The following is a 26,388-nucleotide window of genomic DNA, read 5'->3' as shown; positions in this document are numbered from 1 at the left end:
GCTTACACAGGACGGATTTTATGGGTAAGTTGGTCCTGACTATGATGGGGTGACATTAAAAGTAAGGACGTAATTTAGCACATGACATAATCAAAGCTAAAACATACTTTTCAAGTAATACATACCTCATCTCGGCATCCAGCATGCTCTTACTTACATAATAGACAGGATGTTGTTGGCCTTTCTGTTCTTTTACCAAGACTGCGCTGACTGCTGTGTCAGTGATGGATAAGTATACTGACAGAGGTTCCCCCTTCTCTGGTTTAGCTAGTAAGGGTGGAGATGATAGATACGATTTTAAGTCTTGAAAAGCTTCTTCATGTTCATCCGTCCAATGAAACTATTTATTTTTTCTGAGTAGGTTGTAAAATATTTTACACCTTTCAGAGGATCTTGATATGAACCGGTTCTGGGCAGCCACTCGGCTTGTCAATTTCTGAATACCTTTGACAGATTTGGGTGACTGAAGTTCCAGGATAGCTTTTATCTGTTCTGGGCTGGGTTCTATGCCTCTTTTTGTAACCATATAACCAAGAAATTTACCTGCAGAGACTCCAAAGTAGCACTTTGCAGGGTTGAGTTTCATATTGTATTTTTCCAATATTTGGAATGCTACTTCCAAATGCTTCACGTGATCTTATGCGTTCTTGGATTTTACTACCATGTCGTCTATGTAGACTTCCATGATATCTCCTATTTGATCTTTGAACATCATTATGACCAGGCGCTGGTACGTTGCCCCTGTATTCTTCAGGCCGAAAGGCATGGCTGTGTAACAATATATGCCTCGGTCTGTAATGAATGCAGTACTCTCATGGTCAGCAGGGTGCATTTTTATTTGATTGAATCCACTGGAGGCATCCATGAATGTTATCATCTCATGTCCTGCTGTTGCATCTACCATGGCATCAATATGAGGTAGGGGGAAAGGGTCCTTAGGGCAAGCGTTGTTCAGGTCAGTGTAATCTACACAAACTCTCCATTTTCCATTCTTTTTCTGCACAACAACCACGTTAGCCAGCCACTCAGGGTACATTACTTCCCTGATCATTCCCATATCCAGGAGTATTTCCACTTTCTTGTTGATTATTGCATTTCTTTCAGCTGCAAATTTTCGTCTTTTCTATTGTACAGGCTTAAAAGATGGATCAATATTAAGTTTGTGTGTAATTATATCAGCACTAATTCCGGTCATATCAAAATGAGACCAAGCAAACCAAGATGATTTATTTTTAAGGAATTTTACCAGTTCTGGCCTGACACAATCTGGGCGTCAGACCCTACTAGAACATACCTCTCAGGGTACTCAGGGTCTAGAATTACCTGATCTGTTTCCATTCTGGGAGGTGCTACATAAGTACTCCTGACAGGATACAGTAATTGCTATGTAGGGGACTTACCTGCCTTGGAAGGTTTCAAGGCTGTTGTATAACATTCTTGGGCTGTCTTGTGATCTCCTTTGATTGTGGCTATGCCCCAATCTGCTGGTATCTTGATACATTGGTGATAGGTCGATGGCACAACCTTGACATTATGAATCCAGGGTCTGCCTAGAATTGCGTTGTAGGATGACAAGCAATCCAAGACTCTAAATTTCTCATAGGATGAGATTCCTTCAATGTAGGTTAGAAAATGGATTTCTCCTAATGTGCTTCTGGTTTCTCCACTGAACCCTACCAAAACGCTGGACTTTTTGGTGATTTGATCCTCATTGATTTTCATGGCTTTCAGCACGTCAAGCATGATTAAGTTCACTGAGCTGCCTCCATCTACTAGGATCCTTATTACTGTGGCGGTTCCAAACTACATTGAAATTACCAGGCCATCATGATGAACATCAGGGAAGCCTACCAGGTCACAATCACTGAAAGTGATTGTTGGGAGGTGATCCGGTTTACAGGGTGATATAATCCTTGGTGTCCTGGCTATCTTTTTTGCTGCTGAACTGGTCAGGCCGCAGATTTCTGATCCACCAGATATGAACTTTACTTCATAGATTGGAGGTGGTGGAGGAAGGCTGCGGTCCTGCTTATGCTCTTGGCTCTCTTTGCTTTGGTCTGCATTCGTGCCTTTCGTCGTGATCAGGTCTTTTAGGTATCCAGATTTCAGCAGGTAAGCCACTTCTTTCCTCAGGGTAAAGCAATCATCTGTCGTGTGTCCAACGTCCATGTGGAATTCGCACCATTTGGAGTTGTGTCTCCTTGGGTTAGGGTTCTCTACCTTCCTGGGCCATTTGACTACTGGTCCAATGTTATCAAGCCTTTGGATCAATCCTGCATTATCAACACTGAAGTTATGCTCAGAAATAGGTGGGAAAACTTTAGCCTTACCTTGATATTCATGTCCCAGGTTGACTTCTGAATGATCCGGCCTGGACTATGGAGTAGGTCTGTAATTGTTTCCTTTGTTGCTTTTCCTATTGCTCTTTTCATAGTCCTTTGGTACACTGGATGATCCGACTTTGTAGCTCTTGTCTTCTTCCACCCTGATAAAAGCAAGGGTTTTGGCCTGGACATCTTCGAAGGTATGGCAGGGATACTTAGTGAGCTCATTGTACAAGTCACTATGAGATAGTAACCCCTGCCTGAATGCCTCCACTGCTGTTCCAACGTCACACCTGGGAATAGACACTTTCTCTTTGTTGAATCTGGCGAGGAATGCCCTGAGAGTTTTATCAGGCTTCTGTGTAATCCTGTAAAGATCACTGGATCATTTCTCCAACTCTCTGTTACTTGCAAACTGCTGGTTGAAGTTGTTGATCAGGTTGGCAAAAGAATGGATGCTCCCAGTTGACAGGTTGATGTACCATTGTAAAGCAGGTCCGGTCAGGGTTGTTCCAAATCCCTTACACATACAAACTTGCTTGAACTCACTGGGAATGAATGCAGCTAAAATTTTCTGTTTATAGAGAGCCACATGATTCTGTGGATTCGTAGTTCCATCATAGATCTTCATAGATGGAATCACAAACTTTTTAGGCAAGTCCACTTTTGCTATTTCGTCTATAAAAGGCGAGTCAGCATAGCTGTCAGGGGCAGCTTCTTCTAAACTGGCAGGGACTCCAGGTATCTTTTCGAATTTTTCATTTAGTTTCTTGATTTCCTGGACCACTGCCATCATGATGGCTGCTGCAGATTCATCAGGCTTCTCATTGTTGTTGTTTGGCTCATCATCGCCATCAACATTGATGAATTTGGAGTTACTTTGGCTCCCAAAACTGGAGAAATCAATATTTTTGATAATCGATGCAAATGGCGTTCCTGGCTGGAATCTAGAGCCTGCTCCCTGGGTCTTTTCCAATTTTTGATTTAGAGCTGACTTAGATTCTCTTAGCTGGAGGATTTCAGCCTCGGTTTGGGCTAATTTTTCCTTCAAGCTTTCCAACTCAGCTATTCGTTGGAGAGTTGTATTCAATTGTTCTTCGATGGTAGGCTGGGCCATTTTTGTGAGTTATTTGGATTTTTGTGAAATAAGGAAAAAAGATTTTAAAGATCTAGATGCCCCACGGTGGGCGCCAATTGTTTTGTTGGATTTTGCGCAAGGCGAAATCAGATCAGGGTAGGTCTAGGCAGGGTCAACTCGCTCACACTTATCTTATTATACGAATGTCAGGGTATAAAGTAAATAAAGAAATGCGAAATAAGTAAATGTAAAACAGAAAGTACGAAATAACAAGACAAGGAATTTGTACGTGGAAAACCCTTAAATGGGAAAAAAACCACGGGCACCAAGCCAGGAGAGGATTTCACTATAATCGTTCTATAATTAGCATAAGTGATTGTAATGTTTCTCTAGAATTGTATGAGAGTGATATGCTTGAATGTCGAATATCTTGTCCCCTTGAATGATTTCCAAGTGCTCTTTATATAGTAGTGTTGAACGGCTGAATCATCTCGTCATTAATGCCAAATATTCTGTCTTAATTACTCGTAATAATGTCCATTATTACGCCCTTAATTGCTGCTTTTAATTGTAGAATCTTTCCAATTAATGCTGCGCGTATATTCTTCTCATAATATGACTTCTTGGTCAGATATCGTCCTGATATTTTATCCGTTGTCCTCTCCATGGCATGGCGCCTATCTTCTTGTGCCCTGATAGGTTGACATCCTGACACCCTGACAGTCAGTCCAAGGTCAATTATTGATCAGGGATATTCGCGGATTTCCAGGCCCAACACATGCCATACTATTACTTCTATTACTCCACAACACATAAGCCAGATCATGCCATCTCGTCTCAACCTCAGCATACAATTTACTTCATAAAACACAGATATAACTTAAACATATACCGATCCCCACGATACACCCCGTAGTGACCGGTTCAAACTTGTAAGCGCCATAATGCGGACTTAGGACGTCTCCCAAACCTTTGCGGTAGCTCCAAACAATTTCTACCTGGGTTCATTTTATTAGACGCATTATGTTCATTTTTGTTCAATGGTTTTAGGTTCCAAAATCGTTGCTCTAATACCACTTTGTAACACCCCCATGTACCAAAGTGCCTTATCAAGGACCACCACAGCATATAGACCATCTCGGTTGCCCGAGGTAGTACGCATCATAGTAATAATAAAGAATGACTTAAATGAAAATGAGTAATAAAGTTTACACTCTTCAAAACAAACTCCAAACAAAAATGTACAACTGGAATAAAGCCTCAAAGTAAACTAATGTCAGCTAAATCATTAAGACGACTAGTGATGACAGCGCCCGACCATGCCCCGCAAGCTATCCAATCAACCATCAACAATCATCACCTGTTAAGACAACTGCTCACCATCCCCAAATGGATCACCACAGTATTGAAAACATAAAACGGGGTCAGTTAACTGTATAACCAAGAATGTACGCAGCGGAAACAGCTATAGTAATGCAATAAGTCAATCACCACCTCCAACAACCACCAATCACTGGTTACCCATCGCAACAGGTAACCCACACCGCCGGTGGGGGACCACAGCCTTGCCTGTTGGGAAATGTATCCTCAACAATAGTGCGATCACATGATTTAAACATCATTATTAAATCTCATTACAAGAATACGAAAGGGATGATACATTACATATATAGTCAACTGGTCCACACATATCGCAATGATTGGTCGGCTAGAGTTTGACATTACTTGTCGTGCGACGAGGGTGATCATTGATCCTTGAGGTCACACCTAAAGGACGATTCCCTTAATTGAAAAGGTTAATTAATTGTATACCGATACAGATTAATTAATTCCTTAAAATTGAACAAATTATTATCATAAGAGAGAAAAGTGACATCTTATTATAATGTGATTAAATGAGATTTCATTTGGTAATTTAAGAAGTTATATTACTAATATTAATCGGTGTTTGCGAAACACGCGAGATGAGAATGATAAGTTAGTTATAATTACAAGATATTGTGAATTATACTAACTAGTAATTAAATGACCATTTTATGAGAAAGTAATTTTATATTACTAGTCAATTTGTTAAATATGATTTATTTAATTTTTAAATGATATTTAATTTGTTAAATATGCATTTTAAATTAAAACATGACATAAGACATGTCACATGTCACATGACATACAATTGTACAATTGACAAAAATAAAATGGACTCCATATTACACACACATAAACCGAAATTGGTGGGCATTGTGAGATGTTTTGTCTTTTTCCATTTGTCTTATTCATTTGTCCAAATTGCATGATAGTGACATGACAATGCAAAAGGCTTACACCTATTTGTCTTGTGAAGACAAAAAGAAAAATAATAATGGTCCTAATATACACTAAGGCCACCGGTTTTGTGGTGGGGAATATAGAGAAATTTTATTCTCTTAATTCATTATCATTCATTCACATAACACATGCAAAAAGTTCATGTATTTTTCCTCTCTTCTCTCTCTTTAATCCTCATCATAAAGATGAGTTTTTGATTCAAATTTGTTCAAAAGATTACTAAAATTATTAATGTATTATATGAGTTTAGTATTCAATTTTAAGGTAAACCACAATATAAATATCTAGTACATATTAGGTTGTGGGTTTGAGGGATAGTCTTGGTGCAACTAATTGGAGGGCTTCTATTTTGAGGTCATGTATGTTCATCCAACATTGGAAAGCTCAAGAACTAACAAGAAGGAGATCTTGTTGGTGCCCATTTGACCGAAATTCATATGGTGAGAAAATGATTTCTTCACTTATTTATTTTAGTTTGCATGCATAAGATCTAGAATTTATTTTATGACTAAATAAATTTGAAACATATAAGAATATGTTAAGTAATGAGATATAGATTTCCAACAAGCGGTATCAAGAGCACAAGGTTGTTTGCATGCAAATCGGTTATAGTTTTTCCGAGTTATACGATTAACATATAAAACTTGTAAATTTGTGTTATTATGATATATCACAAAAATAATTTATGCATGTTAAAGTTTCTGATCCTAAAATGTATTTAGGATATTTTGGTTAATTCATGGATTTTATTGTTCATTTTATATAATATTGGCATTAAAATGTGATTTTTATGATAAAAATGTCATTTTTGGACGAAAATTAGCTAAACTTTGAATTTTCCAGTGGTTTTTGGATATGTTTTCACATATATTATTTTTAGTTGATCTGGAAATTTTCATAATTTTTGGAGTTCTTATGCTCGAAAAATGGATTTTTCATGATAAAAATCGAATTTAAATGAAAAATAGGTTAATATGAGATAAATTTCGAATCTGGTTATAGAAATTTAGTATGTTGTCACATGTAATTTTAAAAGATGTGTGTAAAATAATGGGCTATATTGAAGTCTTTATGCATGATTTATGGATTTTTGATGAAAAATAGCATAAATAGCGACTTAATTAGTGAAAAATTGCTAAAAAATACTCCATGACTAAGGAAAAACGTCACATGTTGCATTTTATTATCTTTTTCAGATCTAAAATTGAAAAGTTGATGAATATAATTTTTCTCATGTTTTTATGATTTTTATTGATAAATCCGATAAACCGCAACATTGTTTTTCCCGATAACTTTCGAAATTTTTAACCTAAGTTTTTGAACATTATGAGTGTCATGGTATTTTTCCAGAATGTTCATGAGTTTAAATTTCAAATTTTGAATTTATTTGAAATTTTTGTGATTTTTTTGAAGTTTATAGCATTTTATTGTAATTTTAAGTCCATTAATGAACAAATTTTAAGAAATATGAGTTAATTATAGTCAAGTAATTAGTGAAGACTAATTTTGAGTCCTAAGAGGTTAGGGTAATTAACTTGTGCATAAATATGAATTTATGTAATTTTTGTGATTATAAAACGTTGAATCACGCAAACCGTAAAACCGTAATATAATATACGATATTGGCTCCTTAAAGGCGATTTAGCATAAAATTGGGCATGTTCATACATATTATAATGCTGCATTTTATTTATGATTGTCATAATTTTTATTTTATGTAATTTTACTTAGTATGGCCTTAGTTTTTTAATTGGTATTACCCGAAATGTATGGGAATATCGATTCGGTTGTAATTTATTTTGTGATCTCGTATCACCGTTTTGTAATTTAATAGATTTATTTTATTTTAATTACAAATGTATAATAGGAAATTATGTAATTTGTTATGTAATTTATTTATTCCGGAGTTCCTTGAAGACAGTGTCACTCAAGGAAGGCGATACATAAAGACGGTGTTACCTCGAGATGCGTGCCTCAACCGAAGTTCAAGGGACCAATGGAGTTGGTTTCCGAATATGTAATAGTTAATTAGATTTTCTATTTTAGGAAGGCCATACTAGGATTTATTTTTATGCTTTGCATTTTATTTATATGTTGCATGCATCGCTAAATCGCCATAACTAAAACATGCATTGTCATTTTATCGAGTTTATCGACCGTGTCAATTACAATTATCGTAGTTCACCGCTTTAGTTCACTTAAAACGTGATAGATAATAAATTGACATGACCTCTCGCTAAAATAAACAATTGAGACTTAGCCTTACCAAAGAGTAGAAACCATGAAAACCTATTTCGTGAGGGAGTGCGCTCGGTCACACCGGGGTACAAACCTTGTTACGTAGGGGAAGTGGGTGATAAATGTCTATCCACCGAATTCATGTTGATAAGGGATGTATCGGCCACACCGTGCCCAAGTTGATGTGGATTTGGATCATGGACACATTTATTCGAAATTTGGGTTGAACTCAACAAAAGTTTTTTGATAAGGGATGTATCGGCCACACCGTGCCCTTGTCGGATGTGTTTTGGGCTAAAGATAAATGTTAATGTAATTTTATCGACCAAGAGTTCTAAAAGTAGAATCGATTAAAGAGTTAATCCACCGAGTTATATTGATAAGGGATGTATCGGCCACACCGTGCCCAAGTTAATATGAATTTGGATTTTGGAATCATTTATCATAGTTGGGTAGAGGTCACTATGTAAATGCTATACTTGTTTACAAGTATTAATAAGACGATAAATGTTAAGTTTTCCACTATTCCGTTATCATATTGTTCTATTTCTTTACTACAATTCATATACGATATCATTTCGTTTTTTATTCAAATCTCCATTAAAACATCGTAACTAAAGACAAATATGAATTTGCTTCTAAAACCTCAAATGAACCACTGCTAAGGATCTCATGTAAAGAGTATAGATTAAAGTTATTCATTATCAAACAGGTTTTTGATTCTTGACTAACACATCTACTTACAATGGATTGTTTTTCATATACTTAATTAAATTAAGTACCTTGAAATGATAAATTGTTTTGGTAATTAGATTTGTTGGAATTCGTAATTGACCAAAATATCGCAACCACTTCAATGAAAGTTTTAAGACTAAAACGAACAAATGAAGAGTAATCTTCATGAATTCAATTTTGCTTCTCAAAGCAAAGACTCATTGAAATAAGTGGGAGCATTCTCTTAAACCGTTAAGATGAGGGTGAGGTTCAAGAAGTAAAAATAATAATGGAATTGATACAAGGTAATGTTAAAAGTAAAGTTATTGAGAAATGACGATACTAAACCTGTCAATCCCGACCAATAAAGTTTCCATTGTCTTAAATGTTGGACACAAGAAAGGAAACTACCCCAAATTATTGAAGAATCAACAAATTAGTTGTGGGACATCCAATAGGATCTTCTTCTTTAAATGTTTATATGATTGACATAAATTTTGCTAGCACCATTTCGTCAATATTAGAAACCGATGGTGGTTTTCATCATTGTACTTGATACATAGGATGATTAGAATATGACGACTAGCAACAAAGATGTTGAGAGATAAAGTCATTGTGTACTCAATCTAGTTTTTGGGTTTGGAGTTGTACTTAATTGTGACTATTAAGTACATAAACTCTAAATAAGAATACAAACTTGTTAAGATACAAAAGAGGTTTCACTTTTGTGACCCTATACACCACGATTTGATGTATGGCTAGCCCATTATCAAGGTGAGTATATTCTAAACCAAACTAGAATGATATATCATGAAGATGATGCAAGACTCAAATTGGTAACCCAAGTTTAAACCTTAAATTCTGGAATGATTAACGCAAAGAGTTATCGAGTACTCTTGAAACCATTAGATCTTATGGTATATGCGTATCTTGCATTCAAAGCAAGATGTCTCGTGCCTTTTTTGTTGAAAAGGAGATCGAGGTTGTAAATCATTGATCCAAAATAGGTTGATCATTTTCTTTTACCAACGATATAAGTTGACGCTAATGTGTTCACTTAATAAGGTAAATAGGGAATCCTTGAAGAAGTTCAATGAGTTCAAAGAATCATGATTTAATCATGATGGGATTATCAAAGTGAAGACTTTGATATAAGCCAAAGGAAATGTGATATAGTATCACAAGTTAATCTCTCTTAGCACGCATTATGGAATAATGTGTGGTTGGATAAGAAATCAAACGCTATTCGATATGGTTTGGACTTCAATCAAGTTACTTTGAGTTACTTGATCCTTTTGGGGATTTTATCATTTTTGTCTAAATTATTTTTCCACTAATTCGAATCATATGAGATATGAAATGGTAAGGGTACCATATTTGTAAGTTTTCACAAGAAACAAATGCTCATTTTTCCCTTTCAATTATCACGAGAACGACGGGTTTGCGGCTCGTGAAGCTGTCTTTCTAAAATACAAGTTTATTTCTAGAAGACAGAGTGGGAGAAATTTTTTCAAGAGCCACAAAGAATGTTATGTCGCAAGAAACTGGTCTTTCTTGGTACATGAGACGTTTTGTGTAAGATGTTGTTTCTTTTGAACAAATTTGAAGGTTAAATTCGTCACTTGTTGAAAATGATGAATTCATGCTACTTTTAAGAAAGTAAAGAGCTTATAACTTACAAAAGAAATCGTTTGATTCAAGTTGATTACTTCTGGAAAGTAATGAATATATGACTTACATAAGAGTGTTTAAGTCACAACTCAATACAAGGCTTAGAGCCATGAAAATCCGAAATTAAAGGCTTGATTAGTGACAAAGAGTTTTGCACTAATAAAGAGAAATTTCAGAGCTTGATTGGTTGCAAAGGGTTTTGCACTAATTGAAATGCTTAAGTCCATTTGGATCTTCTTGGGGAGTATATATCATTATGAGATATATAGCGAGTGAATCTAAAACCCACTTCTTCAATTAGAAGGAATGTATTCAATACATGTTTTGAGTTTTGTAGATTCTTGCAATCCTAAGATAATGTGCAACTTAAGAGATGGTCTTAAGTAGGACATCAATGAGTTAGAATCAATGTTTTGATCATGTTATAAAACTTTTCTCGATAAGTTGAGAAGTTGTGTTTATACATGGAGTTTAGTGGGAGTTACGAAAATGTTAATTAGTCTTATATGTGAATGACATATTGATCATTGGGATTGATTTAAGACTTTTGGAGTAATATAATGCATCTTTAATATCCAGATTTATGAAGATAAATCTACATGAAATTAGCGTCAATAAGAAGTCTTATGTTGATAAGATTCATGACTAGTTCAATTAAATTGAACATATTTGATTGTTTCCATATGCTTCCGCTGCCGGATCAATTAAATAAGTAATGATGTATAACACTTCATATACTTTGAGTATGATGAATTGTTTTCAAAATCGAATTTAAGTAATCTTTACCAAGTAAGCCATAAAGATTACTCTTAAGTGCTTGCAGAAGCATTAAGGAAGTAAAGCAAAGTGTTTATGATGCAATTTTTGTGTAAGGGTGTTACACAAGTGACAATTGACAATTGAGATTGCACATGGTTTCCGACAAAACCATAATCAAAACACATTAGGATGGTTAAGATACCATTGTGGCTATGATATTTAAGAAATAGATTTTCTAGAATCGTTCTAGGCAATGAAGAACAATTAGAAATGTTTACAACGGAAATTGAGTACAGTTGCAATCATGGGATGTGCAAGAAGGATGAGTCCCGCACACTGTGGAAACAGTGGGAGCTATTCTAAGGCTAAAAGGCCTATGTCTTGATTTGATCTCGACACGTACTCAGAAAGTTTTGTAATGCAAATGTATACATTACAAAGGAAAACGAGTATGTAGTAAGGTTGAGTAAGGTACAAGAAGTTGATAAAACCTACTAACCAAAGCCTTCTCAAAGGCTAAACATGATGAGTCATGTTATTTCAATTAAATTGAAATGAACAACTACATACAAGATCAAATTAGATTATAGAACATGAAATAGTAATCAGGCATTGACTATTCATATGTGATAATCGCATTTGTCGTTCGAGTTTTACTTTAAAACTCTTTTATTATACTTTGTTACATCCAAACGGGTTGTAGAGACAATTGAACCCCGTTAAAGTGAACACGGATTAGCATTGTATTCACCCATAGTCACTTGTATGAGGTGACGTCTCGAAGTGACTAGAGTGTGATGCGATTGATGGCAAGTTCAAGTGCCATAGAGTCATGTGAGATGACTAGTCGATCACATAGGCAGACTGTTAGGAACACTTTGTCGGGCAGTGACCGCTTATAGAGTTCTGGCAAATTTATATAGCCTGGTCGTGGCGAGACCTACTATAATATTCTAATGAGTCGATTCTTTTGACTAAAGACTATTCGCCTAAGATGGCACAGTTTCAGATTAACTTTGATTTGTGTTACTACGACCTTTGTAAATGGGGTCAAATGGGCATATTTTGGGTTATGATGGTGTGACTAGTCGAAGGAATAAGTGCGATAGAATTGTCCACCCCTTGTCGGGTTAAAACAATATCTCGGGGCCACTCGATGAGTAATGAATCGAAATGCGTGGCCACGCTCGGAAGGTATCTATGATAGATAAATCCGGTCAATCAGTTATTCTCCAGATCGAGGAAACCACTCTCGATATGATCACTTGCAAGTACGACCCGAAAGATACCTTGCATTGAGTGGGAGATAGTAATAGGACAAGAGAATTGGTGACGCACACTTGTCGAGGACAAGTGGGAGATTGTTGGGAAATGTGTCCTCAACAATAGTGCGATCACATGATTTAAACATCATTATTAAATCTCATTACAAGAATACGAAAGGGATGATACATTACATATATAGTCAACTGGTCCACACATATCAGTAATGATTGGCTGGCTAGAGTTTGACATTACTGTCGTGCGACAGTGGTGATCAGTTGATCCCTTGAGGTCACACCTAAAGGACGATTCCCTTAATTGAAAAGGTTAATTAATTGTATACCGATACAGATTAATTAATTCCTTAAAATTGAACAAATTATTATCATAAGAGAGAAAAGTGACATCTTATTATAATGTGATTAAATGAGATTTCATTTGGTAATTTAAGACGTTATATTACTAATATTAATCGGTGTTTGCGAAACACGCGAGATGAGAATGATAAGTTAGTTATAATTACAAGATATTGTGAATTATACTAACTAGTAATTAAATGACCATTTTATGAGAAAGTAATTTTATATTACTAGTCAATTTGTTAAATATGATTTATTTAATTTTTAAATGATATTTAATTTGTTAAATATGCATTTTAAATTAAAACATGACATAAGACATGTCACATGCTGTCACATGACATACAATTGTACAATTGACAAAAATAAAATGGACTCCATATTACACACACATAAACCGAAATTGGTGGGCATTGTGAGATGTTTTGTCTTTTTCCATTTGTCTTATTCATTTGTCCAAATTGCATGATAGTGACATGACAATGCAAAAGGCTTACACCTATTTGTCTTGTGAAGACAAAAAGAAAAATAATAATGGTACTAATATACACTAAGGCCACCGGTTTTGTGGTGGGGAATATAGAGAAATTTTATTCTCTTAATTCATTATCATTCATTCACATAACACATGCAAAAAGTTCATGTATTTTTCCTCTCTTCTCTCTCTTTAATCCTCATCAAAAAGATGAGTTTTTGATTCAAATTTATTCAAAAGATTACTAAAATTATTAATGTAATATATGAGTATTAGTAATCAATTTTAAGGTAAACCACAATATAAATATCTAGTACATATTAGGTTGTGGGTTTGAGGGATAGTCTTGGGTGCAACTAATTGGAGGGCTTCTATTTTGAGGTCATGTATGTTCATCCAACATTGGAAAGCTCAAGAACTAACAAGAAGGAGATCTTGTTGGTGCCCATTTGACCGAAATTCATATGGTGAGAAAATGATTTCTTCAGTTATTTATTTTAGTTTGCATGCATAAGATCTAGAATTTATTTTATGACTAAATAAATTTGAAACATATAAGAATATGTTAAGTAATGAGATATAGATTTCCAACATTGCCCACCAAATTCCCGTTCATCGCAACGAGCGAACCCAGATCATTAATGTGCACACCCCCTTGTGACGAGAGACACAAGAGGCGAACATGGGAATGAGACCATCTCTCGACATGGCTCACAAAACAATCTCAACCGCAACCATCACCATCTCCTCCAACCAATCTCAACAACAATGGTAACAAAGCAATAACAACCGCAATACACATAAATAATTACATAATCGACTGAGTAAGGAAAACCCTACCTTATTTGCAATCCGGACAATCACAACAACAAGATCAGAAAGGCTCTTCTACGAACTCGTCACCTATACATATATCATACCATCAAAATCTACCGTAATTCCCCCAACAAATCTAATTAGGGTTAAACAATCATAACACTATAACCATAAGGACAAAAGTACACAGCTTACCAAAGAATCGACGCGAAGGAACGATCTGAAAACCCCCTTGAATTTGGCTTAGTAATGATTAGAATGATTTGGGAAGATGTACGTAGTTTAGGTTTAAAACAAATGATTAGAAAATGATTCAGAACTACTGAAACAACTTTTTATACTTCCCCAATCATAAAAATCAAAACCGCGGAAAAACCCTCGTTAGACCGGCAACTTGACCGAGTACAGAACCTACTCGATCGAGTTAGCCAAACTTGACTGAGTACTTGCCTACTTAATCGAGTTTTGACGTTCCAGAACCCAACATAAGACGCCCGACAACCAACTCGGCCGAGTAAGCCCTACTCGACCGAGTTACCTGCAACCAAAAACCTGTGGTATTACAGCCTTGGTCAGTCCTAGAAGGTCCCTAAATTTTTTTTTATATCCTTGGGAGCTAGATGGTAAGGCCGGAAGATTTTCTGTAACCCACACTCCAATCGCTGTAAATTCTTCGGGAAAAGGACAAATTTCGCCTCCGAGGAACGCAAATACGTGATAATCGGGGTTCCAATATTCAAGACAAGCATCAAGAAACGGTCTTACAACTTTTACTTGCTTAAAACTGATAATCGATCCAAAAATACCCATGTCATGCTTCTCTGTGTTCGAAAACTCATTGGTCCATTCTTTGAGTCGAGATTCAAAAGCGTCCATTTTTTGGAAATATTATTTTGAGAGAAATTATATATATTTGATGAGCTACGGAGTAATAGAAAGGAGAATTATGAGAATAGAAGCTAACCCAAGGCCTCTATTTATACTATTCGGCCTTTCCTAATTCTGCTCAGGAAGAGACCAGCTCAAGAGAAAACGCAGCAACAGCTGCACCCTTTGGAAGCGTCGCAACTCTTGCTGTGCCTCCTCCCCAACTATATTCTCTGCTAATTTCCGCGGAGGATCTTTCCTATTCCTGTTTTATTTATTGTTTCCTATACCTATAGGAATATATTTGGTAAATTCGGAAATTTTCTTTCCTCACCAAATTTCTACTCTTATTGTGTTGCGGAATCCAATTCCAACGCAGGTTCGGTTTTCGAGACGATATCGTCATTTCATATTCCGTCACAAGCACACTTACTCATTTCATTTGTTTTTTTATTTTTTGGGAATCATTTCGCTCCCTCACATTTTTTTTATTTTTATTTTTTTCAATTCTTTTACGCTTACTTTCTCATTTGATTTTTTTAGGGGGAAGAACTCGCGTTGTCTGTCGCGTGTCGAGTCATTTTTTTCATGCTCACTATAAGGCACCACTTTTTTATCTTTTTTTACTTTCTTTGTCGCGCGTCGAGTTATTTTTTCATGCTCACTATGGGGCACCACTTTTTTTCTTTTTTTACTTTTATTTCTACATTTCTACATTTTCGACTTGGTCAAATTGCATTTTGTGCTGTTTAGGCCGATTTTAAATTCTTAATTTGCTACATGTATTTTTTGCTTGCAATTTTCTATGTGAATTTCGGCAGCACGACGACGTAAACCGTCAATATGTCAAATTTGTTTCCAAGCTAACCTTCAGGTACGATAGATTTTACACCCAGCAGCAGCAAATGGCTCGCAGGCCATCATATATAGACAGCAAAATGTTCATATATACAACAAAATTCGAGCTCATGCCCGAAAGCAAAGTAAATGTACAAAAATACATGTCTAGCTGCGACGATCAGCTATACGACTGTAATACCCGTCGTTTTAGGGACCCGTTGACCGTCGTTGACTGACATTAGACGCATGTCTAGACCTTTGTTAACCTCTCGAGTTTAGTCTTACGTCATAGTAACCTTTGAGAGTAGGAGACTCGATCTAGCGGAGGCTACTCGATCGAGTAGCTCAGCCACGCGATCGAGTAGAGGCCACTCGATCGAGTAAGTCATTTACTCGATCGAGTAACTGGAGTTCAGCGGTAACATATATATCGCTATATCGTGAAACCCAAAATCATTTCATTTCTTTTCTCCTAAACCTAGATGTCGTCACCTCTCTATCCTTTTACCTATATTCATCCTTTTGGAGCTTTTGAGAGTTGAGACACCATGGGAAGGGAAGCATGAGTCGGGTAGCGGTCTTATCGCCGGAATGCTATGTATAGGTATGTTGTCATCATCATCGTCATCTTCCTTGTTTCTGTCAGTGGTTATGGTAGTAGTAATAGATTGTCATACTGTTTGTAATAGGTGGTTGTGGTGGTTGTTTGTCATCTTGTGGTTGTATGCGGTGTGGCTGCGGATCCCTAAAGGTAGGTTTTCCTACTCAGTACTATTGGTTGTTTAGTATGTTGGTTGTAGAGTTTGGTTGTATTTGGTATTGTGATTGGTAGTGTGGATTGGTTGTAGTTGGTTGTTGTTTGTTTGTCTCTGGTTTGTGAGGCGCGTCCTCGGCTAAGTGGAGTCACTTGCGGGAGTGGCTTCACGCCCTTGATTCGCCCCCTGTGGAACCCGCCTCAGGAGGGGATGTGCACATTAAGGAACATGGGTTTTCGCTCGGGATTGATGAGCAGGGATTTGGTGGGTACGGCTGCGGTCCCCCACTGGCGGCGAGGATTACCGGTTGCGATTGGTAATCTGGCAGGACTGGACCTTCGGGCAGTCAGAGGAGTGTGCGTGATTGGGGAAGGTGATGTGTGTATGTTTGTTGTGTCTAGCTTTGTGTATGCCTTCAGTTACTGACCTTGTGTGGTGTTGTTGTATTTTCTTCTTGTGTTGTGTCTGCCGTGATCCATTATGGTGAGCAGTCGGTCTTAGCAGGTTTATATCTGGATCATAGCTGGGTGCTTGGAGGGACGAGTCTACCACGAGTCATGGCAGAGATAGTTTCACGTAGTTGATAGATGTCACGAGTTGTATCTTTTCTTTTGTTAATAACTTGTAAATAAACATAATTGTTCTCTTATCGACATTTGATAATTACTATTCCTCGGGCAACCGAGATGGTAACGCCCTTATCTGCTGGGGAAGGTCTTGTTAAGGCTCTTTGGTAGATGGGGGTGTTACAAAGTGGTATGAGAGAGACGGTTTTGGAACCTGTAACTAATGAGCCTAATGAACGTAGTGAGTCTAATAAAATGAACCTTGTGTATGTATGTTGGGAGCCTCGGAAATTTCGTGGTTTTGGGTGAGAAGGCTCCCTCATTTCAAAATCTTGGCCCCAATATGCTTAAGCCAGCCACTTTGAATAGGAATATTGAGTCGGGAATTGTGTGCGTTTAGTTGTGTGTGGTATGTATAGTAGATATAGTTTTGTTTGAGTCTGTGGTAATATCTGGTGTGTGCAAGTGGTAGTGATAGATCGTGCAAGTGTTGTGAATAGCTGGGAGTGCGGGTGTATATGATAGAGATTGGTGGATGTGTCGAAAGTTGCGTAAGGGTATCTGATAATGTGATGGTGGTAATGATTGTAAATCTCTATGTATGTGCTTCAAATAGTGTTAATTGTTATATGATGCTGTGGGATTTGACAGATAAATGATTTGTATGCTTTTGGTGAATAAGTGTAGCAATGTGAATCGTAAATTGTGATTGTCGAATTGTTGTGATATGCCAAGCAATAGGGCAAGCATGGGTAATAAGTAATAGTTGATTTGTCGAACGAAATGTTTAATATGTTATAATCACATGTTGAACGATCAGACCTGGATATGCGTGAATAAAGTAGGATAATATTGTTGTTACATATGTACATGTGAGTTGAAGTATGCCATAGTTGGATGAATTTGTAAATGTTGGTACATGATTGGATGATATATGTGTAGTGTTCGGTTGAGGTAATCGTGATACATGTGGGTAGTGCTAATTGATAGTGATTGTATGGGAAATATTCAGTGACGAGTGCCAAGTGCCAAGTGCATCTTGGACTCGGAGCAAGTTGTTATTTTGCAGGAACCGTTATCCAAATTCGTAACCTTTGACCTTGTTCCTAGTCTTATTCGACCGAGTACGAGTGCCTACATGACCGAGTGCCTACACGACCGAGTAGACCTTACTCGATCTAGTAGTTTGGTTATTGGATCAAAATCGTTGGAACTGCCAGCGGAAACTCGATCGAGAAACTCCAACTCGATTGAGTAGAGGCCACTTGATCGAGTAACCGAGTCACTCGATCAAGTAAGTTGCTATAGTACACGTAATTGGACGGAATACATATGCCTTATTTATTTCATTCCTTTCTATTTCTCTTCTTACTCCAAACCCTAAACTCTCCTTAAAACTTCTTTTCTCTCAAATTCTTGGGTATTTGTGGTTGAAATCTTCTTGTTAATTCGTTCAATCCTTTTGCAAACCCATTCAAGGTAAGATTGCTACTCTCTTTCTTTGTTTTTAATCAATTAGTAGCATGTAAAAGTGTTGATTTTTCTGAAAATTCGATTTGTACTTATGGATTTTGATTATAGTTGTTGTATTTTGGTAAAATTTCTTTAATTCGTTGTTGTTGATGCTAGAAATTGCAAAATCCAATTGATTTGGGGATATAATTGGGGACCGAAATTTCTAGGGTTTGTCTTACAAACTTGATTTTGTTCATCTTTTGCTTAGCAAAAAGGGGGGAAATAGACTAAAGGGATGTTATTAATACCATGGCTGGTGTTGATTTTGGTTAATTTCACTCAAAATTTTCGTCTTGAAACTCCGTCTTAAAAGTGCCCCAAACTGAATTTCGCCCCAAATCTTTATGACAATGATCTTTTGTGAAGCTATTTTTGGGGGATTAAGATCCCAACCTTTCTAGTAATGGTTAGAATTTTGTGTTTTGAAAACTACGAAACAATCTTTTATAAAATATGAGAGTAACATGTTTTGGAAATTGTTGGTTGTCTTATAAAAGTTACTTAAACTTGTTGTTTATCGATCCATGAGTATTCTTTGAAAATTTCTTTTGATCAAGTAATTATCCGTTCGGTGTGGCTAAAAACATGTTGAAACAGATGCCAAGAGCCGCAGCTGTGACCCGTCAGAGTAAGAGATTGAGGGCCTCTGAGCCTGAAGTAGGAGAGGGGAGTCAGGGACTTGTTGTCCCACCAGTTCCTGAGTATATCCTACCATTGTCTTTGCTGAATTTAAGCAAAGAGATGCCTTTGTTGAGTTACCGAAGCGCCGTATGAAACCTACTAGATGTATCGACACTAACATCCTTGATGACCTGAAGATAGAGGTAGACGTGAGGTATATCTTTGAGACCTTGGGTTTGGCGGGGTTTTATCATCTTAGGAAGCACTCTTACCCTTTCTTGACCTTGGAGTTTATGAGCTCTTTTTATTATGATGCGGTAGCTAAGACCGTAGAGTTTCGTCTTATGAACACCAGTTTTCTCTTGTCCATGGACAAGTTTGCTTCTCACCTTGGACTTGCTCGACCTGAGAAGGGATCTCTAAGGGACATCCCGACTGGGGCTAGTAGTTATATGCCCTATTTCACTAGTAAGCCTGCCCCTACTTTGAGTAATATGTTGATTAATGATGTTCAACATGTCACTTTGAAGATCTTCCTCCGAGCTTTGACCTGTTTGTTGTACGATAGAAGGGATGTGAGTAAGTTGAACTCACATGAGGTTATGTTGTTGGTCACCTATCTGAACCCCACCCGAGCACAGAGTGTCTCCTTTAGTGCCCCAGCCATCGTTTGTGCTAGCTTGGCCTTGATGGCCACCTCTTCGACCCGGTACTTGAGTTGTGGTGTTATTGCCACACGGTTAGCTGAGCGGTTGACTACCTTTGAGGCCTCTTCGGCCCTCACACCTATGGTCACAGTTGTGCCCACCTTGGATAGAGATTACTTCCTCGACCAGAAATGGTTGAGGACTTTGGAAGATGGTGGGTTAGCCTGGAGGGTGTGGGGTATGAGTTGGATGAGACTGCCTGACCCAGAGCACCTCCCTATGATGGATCCTTTGACAGCGGTGGTAGTTGCATCGGACTCCGATGACGATGAGGCTGCCCCTAACCGGCAGTACTATCTTATTGATAATGGTCTTTTGGAGGTTATATCAGAGCCGACCAAGGGGGACCAGGCTAGAATTGAGGATAAGCTACCTAGAGTAGGAAGGGGTCCCAGACGAGTGAGAGAGAGGGGTGGAGAGACTCATCCCGTGCAGCCCGTGACTCCACAGTACCAGTACCCGAGTTACCCTTCTTCCTTCAGTCCCGTGATGCAGGTGAGTGAGCTCACCGAGAGGGTATCCAACGCGTTGACGCTCAGGAACCTTCATGAGATGGCATACGTGCAGGGCATTGGGACCAACCTGGCCCAACCAATTTGGTGGAGAGGTGTTGGGGATGATAGTGGGGTCTTCCACTCTTATGGAGTAGACCCGGCTACATGGGGGGAGCCTAGGAGTTATCCTTTCGGTTGTTTGGCACCATGGCGAGTAGGAGGAGACTCAGGTGCAGGAGCTACCACAGGTGAGGGCACAGCAGGAGCCGACACGTCTGGTGGAGGAGGAGTAGATGAGGAGATGTTAGAGGATCGAAGTGGTGACCTCGATTGATTGCTTTTTCTTGTTGTTTAGCAGACTTGGGATACTTGTTTTCTTTTGGTTTCCTCATACATTGGATTTATTTGATTTGTATCTGGCCATAAGGTCGTACTTTGCTGGATTGTTGGACTCGTAGTGCAGGTGAATGATGCCGGGATGAAATCCCGGAGTTCGCTTATGATTTCTTCATTTTGGTGTTGACGTTGGGGGTGATCTAACCAGTGGACACTCGATCGAGTGCCCCTCACTCGATCGAGTATCTGCTAGATGTGACCAAGGCAGTATACTGACTTCAGGGTACTCGATCGAGTACGCCTTACTCGATCGAGTAGCCTATCCCGGACTCGATCGAGTAGCCCTGTTGACCATATGTTCCGTTCTTTAGCTTTTGCGAAGGAGAAGTTATATACTCATATCTTGTGCCGTGTTTAATAGTTATGCTTCTCTATACTTTTTTATTGAATTCTATGTGTTATAAAAAAAGGTGGTTATGTTAATCACACGAGATGCCATGTTTTCAACTCATTGCTAGGTTTTCTTAAGGGTAGTAAGCTTTATCATCGTGACTGATAATCTCGAACTTGATATATGTTGTGTATTCATGTTACAAAACAAGTAATTGATTTTCATATAACATTTGGTTTTATGCCGCTGCGTTTCATGAATTCCTTTATCGTTTGTCTCCTAAATTAGATGCACATGTATAAACATTGCCTACGTGATGTCAATGACGTGCTATGATAGGGGTTGGACTTAAAGTATGTTAACATGGTTTCGTAATGTCAAGATAGTGTGGAGTTATCATTCCAAGTAATGTTTACAGCCCGTCTTGAAGGTGAACTTCGGGGACGAAGTTCCTTTTTAAGAGGGAAAGAGTAATGTCGCGTGAAGAAAAATGACAAATTATGACAAAAATATCACATCTTGAGTAATTGTTAGTAATTGTTGGTAAAGTTCACCATATTGTTGTAATCCATTTTGGGTTGTTTAACCATTTTGTTTGCTTAAGATTAAACTTTGTACGTTAGCTAATGCACGTGGATGTTAAGTGAATTTGTTAAGTAATTGAATTGTTACATTGTTCAGTAATATAAATGATTTAAGGAAATAATACAAATGTTGGGGAGTTAATTTAAAATGAATGTTAATTTGCTTATTGTATAAGTGGCTGATAATTTACTGTACTTTGTTGATTCGTAACAAATTGTTGTTAATGAATAATTGTTGGTTGGGTAAATAGAATAGTTGTATCAGGTGAGTATGTTGTGTATGGCGTATGGAATCGTGCAATGTTAAAATTCGGTTAGTAAGTGGAATTAACGGTTTGTGTTAGTGTGTTCTCGTGAATAATGCATGTTTGATGACTCGATAGGAGGTCGTATTGGATGGTAAGTTGCTAAGGTAGATGATGATGATAGGTGGTGGGCGTACATAGATGGGTGATATTTCGGAACGGTTGTACTTGTCTTTGTCGGGGTGATGGTTGTCAGTTGAGTTAGTTCACGTTTCACCTGGTGTCGTGGGGGATGATGAGTTGAATTTCGGGGACGAAGTGCTTTTTAAGGGGGGAAGACTGTAATACCCATTCTTTTAGGGACCCGTTGACCGTCGTTGACTGACCTTAGACGCATGTCTAGACCTTTGTTAACCTCTCGAGTTTAGTCTTACGTCATAGTAACCTTTGAGAGTAGGAGACTCGATCTAGCGGTGGCTACTCGATCGAGTAGCTCAGCCACTCAATCGAGTAGAGGCCACTCGATCGAGTAAGTCATTTACTCGATCGAGTAACTGGAGTTCAGCGGTAAAATATATATCGCGATATCGTGAAACCCAAAATCATTTCATTTCTTTTCTCCTAAAACTAGATGCCGTCACCTCTCTATCCTTTCACCTATATTCATCCTTTTGGAGCTTTGAGAGTTGAGACATCATGGGAAGTGATACGTGCATTTTATATAGTTTTTTTAGCCTTATTTTGCACGTATTTCCATGTACTTTTGCACTGTTTGTATTGCATTATGCCCCGAAATGGCTGCTTTGGTTCGTTTTGTTTGTTTTGTAGGAATGAACCTGAAAATAGTGGAATCGTACCCTTTTCGTCCTGTTTTGCATGCATTTTGAGGAGACGGGAATTTTGGAGCGAGATACTGCATTGGGATGCGTGAAGGAATGGTTAACGAAGCAGTCGACAACGAGTTAAAGCTGTTTTTGGAGGAAGAACCCTCGATCGAATGGTTTTCTTGGTCGATCGAGTGGTTTCACATGCTGAGGAGGTCGATCGAGTATTTCACTTTACCCAATCGAAATGCTGGATATCAGGTTTCCTCGATCGAGTAACATTTCTGCTCAATCGAGTGTTTTATACGCTGAAGTCCTTGATCGAGTTGTCTCAAACTACTCGATCGAGAGGATTGGAAGTTTCACGGGCCTTAATTAACCCGTGTTGCTTATTTTAGTTATGGACTTTGTTATTTTCTATTTAAGCTTGGAATAATTAGGTCATTAGCACTGGGGAATTACGTTTAACACTTGTGAACGCCACTTACTCTTTTCTCTTTCCCTAAACGTTTCTACTGTAAACTTTGCTTTCGGATTATATTGCTTGGATCTTGTCGTTCTTTACGCCGTAATTCTCGTGATTGTAATCTTTCTCTCCTTTGAATCTTTTTTTTTTTTTTTGATGACGAGGGGTTGAATCCCCTCGGGCCCATGCATTCCCGCACCACCACATGGACCGTGTAAGCCACCCCCTTCGGGAGCTGCAGTGGCCAAGTGATCATCGCCCCAGCTGGGAGTCGAACCCGGGACCTCTCAACTCCTGCATTTCTGCAAGCTTCAAGGTTTAACCCGGCTACCACTGGACTAACACCACTTGGTTCTCTCCTTTTAATCTTAATCTCGTACTTTGTTCCTTTAATCTCCTGCTTCTCTATTCCTTAATTTCTGCCCTAATTTGTTTATGCACTATTATTATTGTTTCATTATGTTGATTATTAGTTCATTCATCAATATTAATATATTTTTTTGGTGAAAATGTGAAAATATATTAATAATAGGAATAATTAACGTTTTACAAGATCACCAAACTACAAAAACATTTTCGATCTAATACATCAGGTTATCAGTACTAAGCATACACTGGTTCCCACGGCAAATGACTAATCTTCATTGTCCATTTTCTCTCTTGACATCTTCCTTTTATATCATGCTTCACTTGACTAAGAATGTATCTAGGCGCCATCACTCGAGCTTCCAGTCGAGCAATATTCCTAGCATGCCAAATATGATACCAAAGAGCCACAATTGCAGCCCCAATAATCTGCTTCTTCATCAAAGAGTTGCATCTCCACTTAAGAAACCAATCAACCACCCTAGCCTTAGGAATTTGAATGCCAATCCACTCATTGAAGAGATCCCAGCAATGTGTGCTAAAAATACACTCAGAGAAAAGATGATGATAAGATTCATTCTGAATAGAGCAAAGTGCACAAGCCACATCAGTAATGATCCCAAAAGCAAGAAGTCTATCCTTAGTCATCAGACGTTCCTGAACTACAAGCCAGCCAATAAAACCATGTCTAGGAATCAGAGTCCTGTTCCAGATAAGAGGATACCAATGCACAGGTTGTTGCTGCCCCATAAGCCACTTGTACCCACTGGACACACTATATCTTCCTGGCAGTGAAGACCAAGTCCCATTAACAAAACCATCTTTCATTATGTCCTTTACTTGACAAATTTTTGCGCCAAGTCCAACTCGTATTAACTGAGGGTTTATAATCATACCATTCCTTCCCTTTCATATACACATGACAAACCCACCTAAGCCATAAATGGTCACTCTTCATAGCCAGCCAACTGGTGTACTTACCTATCACAGCAGTGTTCCATAATCTAGAATTAACAATGCCCAGACCACCATGTTTCTTATCCCTTCAAATATTATCCCATTTGACAGAAGGAGTTTTGACATATTGATCAGACCCAGACCAGAGGTAGTTCCTACAAATCCCTTCTATCCTATCAATTACAGTAAGAGGGATAACAAAAATTCGTGTCCAATAGGAATGCAGCTGACTTAGGACAGCTTTTATGAGAACAAGTCTCCCTGCATAACTCAATTTCTTAGCCCCCCAACTCCTTATTCTAGCCACCACCTTCTCAATTAATCTGGTGCAATCACCAATACCCATCCTTTTATGAGAAATGGGCACCCCCAGATATCTAAATGGGAAGACACCAGGTTTGAACCCAGAAATACTCAGAATATAGTCTATCTCACCTTGCTCCATACCATTGAAATAAATGTCAGATTTATCAGTGTTCATTTCTAAGCCAGAAGAGCAAGATAAAGTAGCAAAAGCCCTTAGCAGCACTTTAATGGAAGTTCTATCTCCCTAATGAACATCAAAAGATCGTCAGCAAAGCATAGATGAGTCAATTTTAAAGTTCTGCAAAGGGGGTGGTAGTTGAAGTTAACCCTGCCAGTGACCTCATTTAGCACCGTGCTTAGGTAGTCCATACAGATGGTGAATAGGAGGGGAGATAAGGGATCCCCCTGCCTAATCCCTCTCTTGCCAGGGAAATACCCAAAAGAAGAGCCATTAAGAGAAATAGTGTACCAAGGAGTGGTCACACAAGCCATAATCCAATTAATCATTCTCTTAGGAAATTGTAAGGCCTTCAACATTTGATCAATAAAACTCCACTCCACTGAGTCATATGCTTTCTTTAAGTCTATCTTCATAATACTTCTGGGAGAGCAGGCTTTCCTCTTATAAAGCCTAACTAGGTCATGACATATCAAAATATTATCTACAATGTCCCTACCCTGGATGAATGCACTTTAGGACTCACTCACAATAGTAGGCAGAACTTTAGCAAGCCTATTGCACAGGACCTTAGAAATGATTTTATACAAAACATTACAACACGCAATAGGTCTAAAGTCAGCAACTGTAACAGGACGAGCTTTTATAGGGATCAGGGTAAGAGTAGTGAAGTTCACCTGTTTTAACAATTGCCCAGAAATGAAAAATTCCTGCACAGCCTCAACAATATCACCTTCAATGATTACTGAAGCATCCCTGAAGATGTAGCTAAATTCATTCATGTTCGGATTAGGGGATCTATGGTAGAAATGTGACGATGTAGCGAATAGGCTAGATGACTTATTTGTGAGAATCTGTACCCATGGCAATTTAATTATAATATCGACTTAGTTGAGTGCACGCTTCTAAGTTACCCTTTAATCTGGTTAAATTTATTCCTGGATCGGAAGATTGGACTAAATAGACCTGCTATGAACAGTAGACTACCCTAATGAGGACGGAAGTTAAGTTAGTGGAAATCTAGGATAGAAAGTGGACCGGAAGGACCTTTCAACATCCATCTCACAGTAAATTATCTAGACTATTTGCAGTTGAGTCATTAGACTACCGTAGTGAACCGAAATCCCGACATATTCCCTCTTTATTGATCACTCTTATTCACATTTTCTGCCTTTTTAATGCTCTTTATTTACTACTCTTTCCTTTAAGCCTTTGTAGTTTAGAAACCAATTTTAAATCCCCATTTGTGACCAAATAGACGGACCTTTAACAGATATCTTGCCTCCCTGTGGAGATCGACCCGACTTCCCTAGCTATATTAGTTAGTGCCAGTTGGTTATTTTTGGTA

General features: G+C 38.0%; 2 protein-coding genes across 2 annotated transcripts; both read right to left on the bottom strand.

Moving 5' to 3' along the window:
* Positions 1-23,836: 23,836 nt before the first annotated feature.
* Positions 23,837-24,427, bottom strand: LOC141651617 (uncharacterized). The gene has a single exon (XM_074459321.1). The coding sequence runs from the start codon at positions 24,425-24,427 to the stop codon at positions 23,837-23,839; it is 591 nt and encodes a 196-aa protein (XP_074315422.1).
* A 217-nt stretch (positions 24,428-24,644) lies between these two features.
* Positions 24,645-25,822, bottom strand: LOC141651616 (uncharacterized). Its single transcript, XM_074459320.1, has 2 exons — positions 25,571-25,822; positions 24,645-25,106 (listed from the first exon to the last, which is right to left on the bottom strand). Exons 1-2 carry the CDS (start codon positions 25,820-25,822, stop codon positions 24,645-24,647), a joined length of 714 nt encoding a protein of 237 aa, XP_074315421.1.
* Between the last annotated feature and the right edge of the window lie 566 nt (positions 25,823-26,388).

Source organism: Silene latifolia, chromosome 4 (assembly GCF_048544455.1).
Source record: "Silene latifolia isolate original U9 population chromosome 4, ASM4854445v1, whole genome shotgun sequence".
Classification (NCBI taxonomy): Eukaryota; Viridiplantae; Streptophyta; class Magnoliopsida; order Caryophyllales; family Caryophyllaceae; genus Silene; species Silene latifolia.
This window is presented reverse-complemented; position numbering and strand designations above follow the sequence as displayed.